Raw genomic sequence first — 12,802 nt, 5'->3', positions numbered from 1 at the left:
CAACGAGACCTGGGTGACATGGTACACCAGTCATTGAAAGTAAGCATGCAGATGCAGCAGGCAGTGAAGAAAGCGAATGGTATGTTAGCATTCATAGCAAAAGGATTTGAGTATAGGAGCAGGGAGGTTCTACTGCAGTTGTACAGGGCCTTGGTGAGACCACATCTGGAGTATTGTGTACAATTTTGGTCTCCTAATCTGAGGAAAGACATTCTTGCCATAGAGGGAGTACAGAGAAGATTCACCAGACTGATTCCTGGGATGGCAGGACTTTCATATGAAGAAAGACTGGATAGACTCGGCTTGTACTCGCTAGAATTTAGAAGATTGAGGGGGGATCTTATAGAAACTTGCAACATTCTTAAGGGGTTGGACAGGCTAGATGCAGGAAGATTGTTCCCGATTTTGGGGAAGTTCAGAACAAGGGGTCACAGTTTAAGGATAAGGGGGAAGTCTTTTAGGACCGAGATGAGAAAAACATTTTTCACACAGAGAGTGGTGAATCTCTGGAATTCTCTGCCACGGAAGGTAGTTGAGGCCAGTTCATTGGCTATATTTAAGAGGGAGTTAGATGTGGCCCTTGTGGCTAAAGGGATCAATCAATCAATCAATCAACCTTTATTGTCATCTTGCAGTTGTACAGTGCAAAATGAAAAAACGTTTCCCAGGGAATAGCGGAGCATCGCACATGAAATTTAAAACATTTCACACATAATAACACTAAAAACAATCCAGTCCCTGATGGAACAGTATAAATAGTTAAAAGCAGGTAAAACACAATGTTAAAATACAATAAACCAATCATAAAAATGTCCGGGGCAGCTGATTTGAGTGGCCAGTGCCAGTTATTAAAGTGGCCAGTGCCAGCCGCAGAATCAGGTGACTGTGAGTACAGAGTGACTGTTTAGCAGCCTCACAGCCTGTGGTAGGAAGCTGTTTAGCAGTCTTGTAGTCCGGGCTTTGATGCTTCGATATCTCTTGCCTGATGGCAGGAGATCCAGGTGTATGTGGAGGGGGTGCAGTTTGTCCTTAGCAATTCTCTGAGCTTTTTTCAGACAGCGGCTCTGGAACAGTTCTTGTACCGAGGGTAGGGAGACGCCAATGATCCTCTCTGCTCCCCTCACTACCCTCTGCAGAGCCTTCCTGTCCGAGCAGTTGCAGGTGGAGTACCACGTATTTATGCAGTACGTGAGTACAGACTCCACCGTACCCCTGTAGAAAGTCCTGAGGATGTTGGTGGGGAGTGAGGCCTGTTTTAGTTTCCTCAGGAAGTGCAGTTGCTGATGGGCCCGTTTGACGGTCCCAGTGGTGTTCCTGGACCAGGTGAGGCTGTCTGTAATTTGCACACCGAGGAACTTTATGTTCTCCACTCTCTCCACTGTGGTGCCACTGATGTTGAGGGGTGTATGCTTTGGCTGCGCCCTCCTGAAGTCGACAACCATCTCCTTCGTTTTGTCGACATTTAATTCTATATTATTTTTGCCGCACCAGTCCACTAGTTGTTTTACTTCCTCCCTGTACATTGATTCGTCATCTCCGCTGATGAGTCCCACCACTGTTGTGTCATCCGCGAATTTTATGATCTTATTGTCCCTGAATCTGGCAGCACAGTCATGTGTGAGCAATGTGAACAACAGCGGGGAGGGGAGGTGGTGCTCAGCGTGATCGAGCCTGAAGTGTTCTTGCCAACACGGACTGACTGCGGTCTCTCTGTCAGAAAGTCCAAGATCCAGTGACACAGGGTGGTGTTGAGGCCCAGCAGGGTTAGTTTCTCCACAAGTCTCTGTGGGATGATGGTGTTAAACGCTGAGCTGAAGTCAATGTACAGGATTCTGGCGTATGTGTTTTTGTTTTCCAGATGCGTGAGTACTGTGTGCAGCGTGGTAGAGATGGCATCCTCTGTAGAACGGTTGGGGCGATAGGCAAACTGGAGGGGGTCTAACGATGAGGGGAGGCTGGCAGTAATGTGGGGTTTCACCAGGCGTTCAAAACACTTCATTATTATTGGGGTCAGGGCGACAGGGCGGTAGTCATTTAGGCAGGCAACCACTGGTTTCTTCGCTATGGGGATTATCGTGGAGGCTTTGAGGCATGTGGGGACAATGGCTTGACAGGGGGTATGGAGAGAAGGCAGGTACAGGATACTGAGTTGGATGATCAGCCATGAGCATATTGAATGGCGGTGCAGGCTCGAAGGGCCGAATGGCCTACTCCTGCACCTATTTTCTATGGTATATTTGGGAAGGATAGGATGCCAGGAAAACATGGTGGAATGGCTCATTAATCATGATAGTGCAATATAGAAGGATGGCTTTATGAAATTAATGTAGATGTGGTTGGGTGGTGTTGAGAAATAAAGAAAGGCAGGAAGTTACTTGTGAGAGTGGAGTAAGGCTCTCGAACAGCTATGAATTCAGCAACAGCCTTTGTCAGGATGAAGGACTTGATCACAGCTAACTTCTTTTATTTTAACTTTAACTCCTGTAGATTGTTCATTTAAGTAATTGAGTTGCTGTCCTGGGCCTTCTCTATTGTCAGAGTCAGACTCCATGCAAACTTCAGGAATAGCAATTCATATTCTGCTTGGGTACAACCCAATGGTATGAACATTGAATTCTCGAATTTTATAAAATACAGAAACCTCCCCTCAACCTCTTTTCCCCCCTCTCTTCCCAGAGCCCCAACCAGATGCGCACCCATTTCTCTCACTATCCCGCCTCTCTCTCCTCCCCCTTTCAACTCTGGCTTCACATTTCACTCACTTCTCTACTGATGTTATGGCCTTTTTTTCTTATTTTCTGCCTTTGTCCACCCATCTGCTAATCAAAATCCTGTATCCAGCTATCACTTAACAGGCTTTGTTCTGCCCCACCTCTATTCCGGCATCCCTCCCCAACCAATTCATCTGAAGAAGGGTCCCAATCCTAACTGGAACCTATCCGTGTCTTCCAGAGATGCTGTCTGACCTGCTGACTTACTCCAGCACTTTGTATTCTCTCATTGTAAACCAGCATCTGCAGTTCCTTGTGTCTACAATCTATTGGAGGAACTTGGTGAGTTGAGCTGCATCCGTGGATAGAAAGGACTCCTCAACATTTTGGGAGTCAGGACTAAGAGGGAAGATAGCAAGTGTAAAGAGAAGAGGTAGAGGGGTGAGACAGCAGGTAAATGGTGGACCAAGGGTGGATGAAGGATGACAGGCAGATGGAGACTGGTATGAGAAGAGGAGGTGTGAAGTTGGGTTTCACAAAGTCATGGGAATGATGGGTGGAAGCAGACAGAATAGTTACAAAAAGAGAACAAAGGAGAAGAGAAAAAAAAGACAGATAGTCAGTGGAGGGGTCAGTGAAAGTGAAAACAGCTGCTAGAAGGTAATAAGGAGGAACTCAAAGGCTGCTAGCGCAGGAATGTTATGTCAGGAAAGTGATAAGGAAGTTTTTATTTATTTTATTTCTCATCTACTTGCCTCCATCTATAATCAACCTGTCTCTGCCTCCCAATTCCACTCATCCCTCTATCTGGCTCCATCTGCCAGTCATACTTCACCCTCCTTGGTCCATCAATCACTTCTCACGTGCATCTCACCAGTCCCCCTCTCCTCTATATTGGCTAACTCCTCTTTCCTCTCTCAGGCCTAATGCAGAGCCTTAACCCAAAGTGTTGACCATTGCTTTCTATCCACAGATGTTGCTTGACCCATAGAGTTCCTTCACCAGTTTGTTTGTTGCTCCAGATGCCAGCATCAGCGGCTTTTGTGTGTTCCATTGCCTGTTGCATCTGTCATATATCTTATTAATCAGGACTTCATTGTCACTGTCAGATAATCTTGGTGCACGTTGCCCTCTTTCTATTATATGATACGTATCATACTGCTGTAATCTGGCCACTATGAACAGCGTGCTTTTCGGGGTTATTGGCTTTCTCTGATTCCTGTAAAGTGGAGTTTCGGCGGCTGTGATAAACCAAGATGCACAGTTTACAAAGTAACAAATTAAGTGAAATGAAAACCACATTATCACTGTTGCACACGTGGTGGCACCCAACTTTACAATCTTTTTGTGGGTAACTGATCTGGGTCTAGTACACAACAATATTTCAGCACATCAAAACTGGTGATTATCAATTTCTGTGCAAAGGTGGTGTTTGATATTCAAAATCAACGTTCTGTGCTGATGATTGAAAATAAAAACAGAAGTGTCAGAAATACTCAACAGGTCAGGCAGGATTTGTAGGGAGAAAACAAAGTCACTTGCCCATCAATCGTCTAGCTTTTACGCTGAAAATCTGTAATATTGAAATGTTTCCGAATCAATATTATCACATAGAAAGAGTTTGATACATACCTTCTTTTTATCACAGTCATCTAGATGGTTCTGTATGAATTGGACACTAGCTGTGAAATCTGAGGAGTTAAACTCATATGGAATACACCAACCCAGTGGACCAAACTTTCGCCGTTCCTGACAATCGATAAGTAAAACAAATTCTTAGTCACTTTCTAGTAAAATCAAAATCAATCAAATTTTAACAAGAATAATTACATTGGTGGTAGGGGGTTTTCAACTTACCAAATATTAGAGTCTGATAAATTATACAGCACAACAACAGGCCCTTTGGCCCAACATGTCTAATCTGTGTTAACCCAACTCTTTCTTGCATCCATTGCTTCCTTAGCCAGTCCCATTTTTCTGTTTGTCCCATATCCCTCTAAACATTATCTATCCATGCATCAATTGTCTGGAAATGTTTATAGCGCATACAGGGCAGTTTTTGAAACAGTACATTGGTAATCCCACGAGAGAAGAATAGTAGCTGTACTGGACATAATTTCAAGGAATGTAGCTAGATAAGTGTTTGGAGTATTAGTGGAAAAGCATTTTGGGGATAGTAACTATAATTCAGTAAGTTTCAAGGTAGAGAGGTTATACAAACTTAGTTTGTTTCTTTTGGAGCATCAGAGGCTGTGGGGAGATCTGACAGCTTCATACAATTATGATAAAGGATAGACCCTTTTCCCCAGCGTGGAAATATCAAAGACCAGAGGCCATAGCTTTGTCAGGGGGGGAAGTTTAAATGAGATGTTTGGGGCAAATTTAAAAAATAGAGAATGGTGGAATATGCAGCTCCACCATTGATGGTGGAAGCAGATACAATAGTGGCATTTAAGAGACTTTTAGATATGCACATGACTATGCACAGGATAGAAGGATATGGATCGCAGGAATCAGTCTGGTGAAACCATTACGATTACAAAAATCCTTCCCTGGGTTATGGATTCAAGACCTGTGCACAATATTTTAGATGTAGTCTCTTTATAATTGGAACAATATGACTCTACAATTATACTCAAATCCTCCAGGGCCAATGTACCATTTTCATTTCCTGTCTTATAATAACATATTCGCAAAATAAGACTGAAATGAGAAAGTAGCTCTCAGATGGTTGTTGTCTGGTACTTTCTATTTTACAGAGAATTGTGGGAGCAGTGTCTTTGATTATATTAAAGGCTGAGATGGATAGGTTTCTAATCAATAAATAGAATCAAGGATTATGGGGAAAGGGCAGGGAAGCGAACTGGGGGAATAATGGATCTACTAAATGATGGTTAAAAACGATGAGTTGGTGCAATAATCTTTTAGAAGTCACATATTGCAAGGATGGTGCTCTGTTCCTGGAGGAAGTAATTGTTTAGAGGATTGAACACTGGTCAAGTCAGATGATTTATCCTAACTGGTGTTGAGGCTCTCAAAATTTGCTCAAGCAGCAATCATCCAGAAAATTGATTGTATTTGATTACTTCCATGCCTTACCATGTAAACAATGAATCTGCACCAGTCATTCATCACGGGACACATTTGACTGCCCTTGTTGCCATGGTTTTTTTATAAAACTCTGGTTAATAGTGGGGCAGAGAACCCTGGGGTTTGATGATTGCAGTTGAACTGTTGGGGGTTTAACACTGACCAGTGTTAAATGGCTGGTTATTCTCTTGTTGGAGATAATCATTGTGCACCGCTTGTGTTGCAAATATTACTTGAACATCTAACCAGGCCTTACAATATTTCCTCACCAATTTCCTTACCTCAGTATTTTCAAATGGAACCTTGATGGACTATGGATATTTCAGTGTTATGCCACACCTGTGTTATTTCTGGTGGCACTTGTAGTAGCAGGAATTTTCAGAGAGGACCAAACTGTTCAGTAGAAAGCAAAGCTTTCAGTGAAGATGACGGGGCAGTTTGGATCTCAGATATGATTAAACAACAGTACTAAATTTGAAATTCCAGTGGGAGTTGTCTGTCGAGTTTGTGATAATTGTGATTATCACAATTAGAATTAACAAATACAGAGATTATCAAAGCATGTGTCAGAAAAATTGTTGTTATTATGGAAATTTCTCATTGACTACAAGAAGCAGAGTAAACCAATTAATTTTTTTAATTTGTTGGCAATATTTTTTGAACAAGAGGTATTTTTTTTATTTTTCTTTCTGATATAAACTAGGTTGTTAAATGCAAGGAAGAGTTAGTTAAAAATTAAAAACGAGAAAAATTAAAAACCAAAACAAATTAAATGTAAAGGGCCTGTCCCACTTATGGAACTCTTTAGGCGACATCCAGGGACTCCTACGACACCTGGCGTCAACCTACGACAGCAAAAATTGTCGCCACAGTCGTCGAATACATTTCAACATGTTGAAAATTTTTCGGCAGCCGCCTGTGGTCTCCTAAGTGGGACAGGCCCTTAAGTCAGTGGGTATTAGCTACCTGCTTAGCTTTTGTAAGCATGTAGAGTTAACACCACTCATTGTGTTTCACAATATGAAATCAGAGGATCTAATCAGAGCAAAGTACAGTTGGGTAAGGGGTCAATTACCTGAACAGTGGTGTGCAGAAAAGCAATTGCATACAGTAGTGGTTTCCACATGGGCAGGTTGGAATATTCTATTTGGTCTTGTGAGATTGCAGTAAATGTTCTTTTCAGTCCTGCACGCACTCCCTGAGGAGGTTCATTGGTGAACTTGATGGAAGTCTGTAAAATAGACAAAGTAAATTACGAATCAGTTAACAATGAAAGGGATGATACAAAAGCAAAATGCTCTACATGCTGACAACCTGAATTAAAAATAAAATACTTGAATTATGTCGGGCACCATGAACGGAGAGAGAATCAAAGTTGATGATGTAGATTGGTGATTTTTCATCAGAATTGTGAATAATTAGAATTACAGCAAGTAAAACAAACTTTTACAACTAGTGAATCATTTTTTAGTGAATCAGAATTTATGTCAATTCTGCTGCAAAACAAGGAAACATGGCAACCGCAACATGAAAACAACAAGACAAATGGTCTGATAATCTATTTCACATGTTTAGAATAAAAGTTGGTCAGATGTTGTTTCTTTTTGAATAATGTATTTCTATAGTCAGTTGAGATCACAAACTGAACCTTGGTTTAATGAATGATTGAAATTCTGGCAACTGTAATAGTGTAAGATTTCCTTAGCTTAATTAATGAATTCTCTGGAGTGAGGCATGATTTAATAATCTTTTCACTATGATTTTAATGTGAGATTGCTACCAACTGACACAAGCCTAAGAATTTTAAGGCCAGAAGAGACCCAAAGGGCTGTGAAACCACAACTTTATGAACTTCGGAGACAAAAGATCAGGAATGAAGGTATTGATTCCCCCCAGAATTATCCCGTAATGGGCTACAGAGGAAGTAGCAGCAATGGTACACGGACACAAAGAAATGAAATTCTAAGTTGATCTGACAAAATATTGGTGCATTTCACTAACAAATATTGCCTCATTCACCAATATTACCCAATCTCTGTCCTGAGCTCACAGAAGAGAAGCGTAGACTCGGCGACTGTTTCGCTGAACATTTGCACTCTTGGTTGCTAACCATTTTAACTCGTCCACGCATTCCCATAATGAGTTTTCTATCCTGGGCCTCCTCCATTGCGCCAGAGTGATGCGACATGCAAACTGGAGGAACAGCACATCACATTCCGCTTGCGTATGAACATTGAATTGTCCAATTTTAGGTAATCTCTCACTAAGGAGATTTATGGATAAGGTTTAAGGATAAGAGGGAAGTCTTTTAGGACCGAGATGAGAAAATCATTTTTTACACAGAGAGTGGTGAATCTGTGGAATTCTCTGCCACAGAAGGTAGTTGAGGCCAGTTCATTGGCTATATTTAAGAGGGAGTTAGATGTGGCCCTTGTGGCTAAAGGGATCAGGGGGTATGGAGAGAAGGCAGGGATGGGATACTGAGTTGGATGATCAGCCATGATCATATTGAATGGCGGTGCAGGCTCAAAAGGCCGAATGGCCTACTCCTGCACCTATTTTCTATGTTTCTAACCTTCCCACCCCCACCTACTTTCTCCCCTACTCCCCTCCTCTTTGCCCCACCTGGACTCCCACCAATTTCTCCCACCCTGCCCAGTCCTGCTACTTTTCTCCCTCTGACTTCACAAATAGCAACTCTTCAATTCTGTCTCACACCTTCTGCTTTTATCTCTGGCTATTCATTCCAACCATCTGCATATCAAAAAACCCTTTCACCTGTGCCCACCTGTTACCTGCCTCTCTTTGTTCAGCCTCTCCACTCTTCTAGCTTTCTTCTCCATCCTACAATTAGTCTGAAGAAGGATCTCGACTAGAAACGTCATCTATCCATGTTCTCCAGAGATGCTGCCTGACCTGCTGAGTTACTTCAGCACTTTGTGATCCATAGTCACCCTGCTGATTCTGCCTTAATACCTCTGACTTTGAAAATTATCCCACAGTTCTTGTTGCAACTTATTTATTCTAGGTTACACAAAATCTTGGATATTCTGTGAAATAAAATGTAATGAATCAAATTTCTTTATCACTCCAGACCAGAGGGTACATTAGAGAACTATTTGGGCATCTATGTATCAAATTCACTTCACTTGATCCCCAACAGTACAAACACTAACCTGTAGCAGTGTGATCGGAAACTTTGGATGCGGCTCGGTGGTGATCCATACTCGGAAAGATTCATTTACATTCTCGCTTGTTAGCACAATCTCCAGCATCTCATCCATAAACTCCAGACCTAAGTGGCAGTTTTGCAGTAAGACCCATCCACCCTGAGTTATAACAAGTTGTTTTATTAGGGATGTGAAAAATGTCATTGTAATAATTGTAGATTGCTAAATGCATTAATCATTTGAAAAAACAAGCATATATTACTCTGTTGAAACCCTGTAGAATGTCATGGGATTAGATGAGAGGCTGATTCGATGAACCAGATTTAGAAAGATCTTCATGGTACTTGGAGGTTAACCAATTCATATGGAAACAGGGGTTTCTCCAAACTGCCAGAAAAGTAAGTAAGTAGCAGATTCAACGATTATCCTGATCTAAAACTTACGAAATTTAAAACGTGCTATGAATGTTGAAAACCTGAAACAAAGAGAAAAGAGACAAAAAGAACTATAGATGCTGGTTTACAAAAACAAGTGCTGGAGTTACTCAGGTCAGGAAGTATCTCTGGTGCACATGGATAGGTGATGTTTTGTATCAGGAGCCTTCTTCAGACTGATTGCAGTAGGGGAAGAAAGCTAGACTAGAGGTGGGGGCAGTATAAAGCATGGCAAATGATAGATGGACAGGTGGTGTGTGTGTGTGTGTGTGTGGGGGGGGGGGGGGGGTTGATTGGCTGCTTGGTAGATGAAGGTTAGAGATGGAAAGGAGACAATCAGATAAGAGGAGAGGAGTGAAATATAAAAAGCCAGAGGGAGGATACCTTTAAATAGCACAGTTTAAGCATAGGAGAAGGTAGATCATCCTGTTGTTGAATATCAGATATCTGTGAATGTTAAACATGGTTGCTCCATTTGACATGAATCTCATCAAATTAGATACCCAGTCACACAACTTTGCTGAGATGACAGTTACATTAAAAAATATGCACTTATGATTCACAATAAAAATTGGAAGCAAATTGCCATCTATAACACGAACCGAAACAATACTACGTGGTCGGGTTTTATAGTTGATACCACAGCAATATACGTGTTAATTTCTGATTCACATTGCATCGGGGAGGAAACAAAGAGTAGGGATTAACGAGTCCCTTTCAGAATGGCAGGCAGTGACTAGTGGGGTACCGCAAGGCTCGGTGCTGGGACCACCACTATTTACAATATACATCAATGATTTAGATGAAGGAATTAAAAGTAACATTAGTAAATTTGCAGGTGACACAAAGCTGGGTGGCAGTGTGAACTGTGAGGAGGATGCTATGAGAATGTAAGGTGACTTGGACAGGTTGGGTGAGTGGACGGATTCATGGCAGATGAAGTTTAATGTGGATAAATGTTATGTCATCCACTTTGGTGGCAAAAACAGGAAGGCAGATTATTATCTGAATGGTGTCAAGTTAGGAAACGGGGAAGTACAAAGATCCTTGTTCATCACTCACTGAAAGTAAGCATGCAGATACAGCAGGCAGTGAAGAAAGCTAATGGCATGTTGGCCTTCATAACAAGAGGAGTGGAGTATAGGAGCAAAGAGGTCAATAGACAATAGAAAATAGGTGCAGGAGTAGGCCATTCAGCCCTTCGAGCCAGCACCGCCATTCAATGTGATCATGGCTGATCATCCCCTATCAGTACCCTGTTCCTGCCTTCTCCCCATATTCCCTGACTCCGCTATCTTTAAGAGCCCTATCTAGCTCTCTCTTGAAAGTATCCAGAGAACTAAGAACGGAGAACAATTACTGAGGCAGAGAATTCCACGGACTCACAACTCTCTGTGAGAAAAAGTGTTTCCTCATCTCCGTTCTAAATGGCTTACCCCTTATTCTTAAACTGTGGGCCCCTGGTTCTGGACTCCCCCAACATGTTTCCTGCCTCTAGCGTGTCCAAACCCTTAACAATCTTAAATGTTTCAATAAGAATCCCTCTCATCCTTCTAAACTCCAGAGTGTACAAGCCCAGCCGCTCCATTCTCTCAGCATATGACAGTCCCGCCATCCCGGGAATTAACCTTGTAAACCTACGCTGCACTCCCTCAATAGCAAAAATTAGGTCCTTCTGCAGTTGTACAGGGTCCTAGTGAGACCATACCTGGAGTATTGTGTGCAGTTTTGGACTCCAAATTTGAGGAAGGCCATTCTTGCTATTGAGGGAGTGCAGCGTCGGTTCACGAGGTTAATTCATTGGATGGCGGGACTATCATATGTTGATAAAATGGAGCGGCTGGGCTTGTATACTCAGGAATTTAGAAGGATGAGAGGAAACCTTATTGAAACATATAAGATTATTAAGGGACACGCTGGAGGCAGGAAACATGTTCCTGATGTTGGGGGAGTCCAGAACCAGGGGCCACAGTTTAAAGGCCATTTGGAACGGAGATGAGGAAAAACTATATTACCCAGAGAGTTGCGATTCTGTGGAATTCTCTGCCTCAGAAGGCAGTGGAGGCCAATTCTCTGGATGCTTTCAAGAACAAGTTAGATGGAGCTCTTAAAGATAGCGGAGTCAGGGGATATGGTGATAATGCAGAAACGGGGTAACGTATGTGGATGATCAGCCATGATCACAGTGAATGGCAGTGCTGGCTCGAAGGGCTGAATGGCCTACTCCTGCACCTCTTGTCTATTGCCTAACTAACAATTATTGCAGTTGCCTTTTGAGAAAGCTGGCAATGGATTCCACAACATAAGAAAAAATATTTTGAAAAGTTCACAATAATCTTTGAAAACATGAAACCAAGTAGCTGATGGCATGAAGTTTAATTTTAATTCAATAATATTCATATATTTTTACCAACCTGTTGCATGGACATCGCGATCAGCTTTCTGGCATGTACTTCTTGTCCCTGACCCATTGATATTGCCCTACAAACTAAAGAAACCATATCAGTTACTCTTCCGTGTGCAAGTGTCAACTGTAGTTCACCACAGAACTAATATACTAGATTGGTGTAACTCAAAACAGATTATTAACCTCCAGTGTACAAAATTCATGAGATTTAAGGCGTGCCGAGTGAGATGTCCAATCACCTTTCACAAGGAGATAATAGGTGCTAGTGGAGTAAATTGCAGTGATGTTGGTGTGGAGTTTGCATGTTCTTCCCGTGCTGGGAGCTGGGGCAGCGACAGCAGCGACCCGGCCTCGGAGCTGGGGCAGTGTTCCGGCGGCAGCGGCCACCCGACCCGACCGCGGGCCCAGTGGACGACATTGTCGGGAGCTCGCAGGTCCCAGGTTGTTGACCTGTTCTCCGGAGCTCCGGCAACAACAGCTGCGTCCGCTGGACTGGAGGGCCGCAGCTTCGACCACCCCGGGCCGCGTAGTTGAACTGGCCCGTTCGTGGAGCTCGGATTCAGCCGCGGGACTGACATTACTTACCATCGCCCAGCGGGGTCACAACATCTGAAGCCTGGATCGCCTCGGCGCAGAGGGAGAATAAGAAGGGAAGAGACAAAGACTTAAGACTTTTGCCTTCCATCACAGTGAGGAGGTGCCTGGTGAACTCACTGTGGATGTTAATTTGTGTTTATTGTGTGTTTTTGTCATTTTTACTATATGTAGGACTGCAAGGCAACAAAATTTCGTTCAGACCGCAAGGTCTGAATGACAATAAAGGCTACTTTGACTGACTTTTGACTTTGAACATATAGGTTTTCTACAGGTGCTCCAGCTTCCAACTACATTCTTAAAATGTGTGGATTGGTAGATTAATTGGCCACTGTAAATTGGTGGATTAATTGGCCACTGTAAGGTGAGTGGTAGAATCAGGGCATGTTAATGAAT

General features: G+C 42.7%; 1 protein-coding gene across 1 annotated transcript in view; it reads right to left on the bottom strand.

Annotated features, from left to right (window-relative positions):
• The window catches only part of LOC116973727 (dynein heavy chain 8, axonemal-like), a 622,328-nt gene that overhangs the window by 14,193 nt on the left and 595,333 nt on the right, over window positions 1-12,802 (bottom strand). The window contains 4 exon segments of the mRNA XM_033022036.1: window positions 4,344-4,460; window positions 6,877-7,032; window positions 8,978-9,130; window positions 11,820-11,893. Coding sequence (XP_032877927.1) covers window positions 4,344-4,460; window positions 6,877-7,032; window positions 8,978-9,130; window positions 11,820-11,893 — 500 coding nt within the window.

The sequence above is a fragment of the Amblyraja radiata genome, chromosome 5 (assembly GCF_010909765.2).
Source record: "Amblyraja radiata isolate CabotCenter1 chromosome 5, sAmbRad1.1.pri, whole genome shotgun sequence".
In the NCBI taxonomy this organism is placed as follows: Eukaryota; Metazoa; Chordata; class Chondrichthyes; order Rajiformes; family Rajidae; genus Amblyraja; species Amblyraja radiata.
Note: the sequence above shows the minus strand (reverse complement) of the source record. Positions and strands in the feature narration are given on the sequence as shown.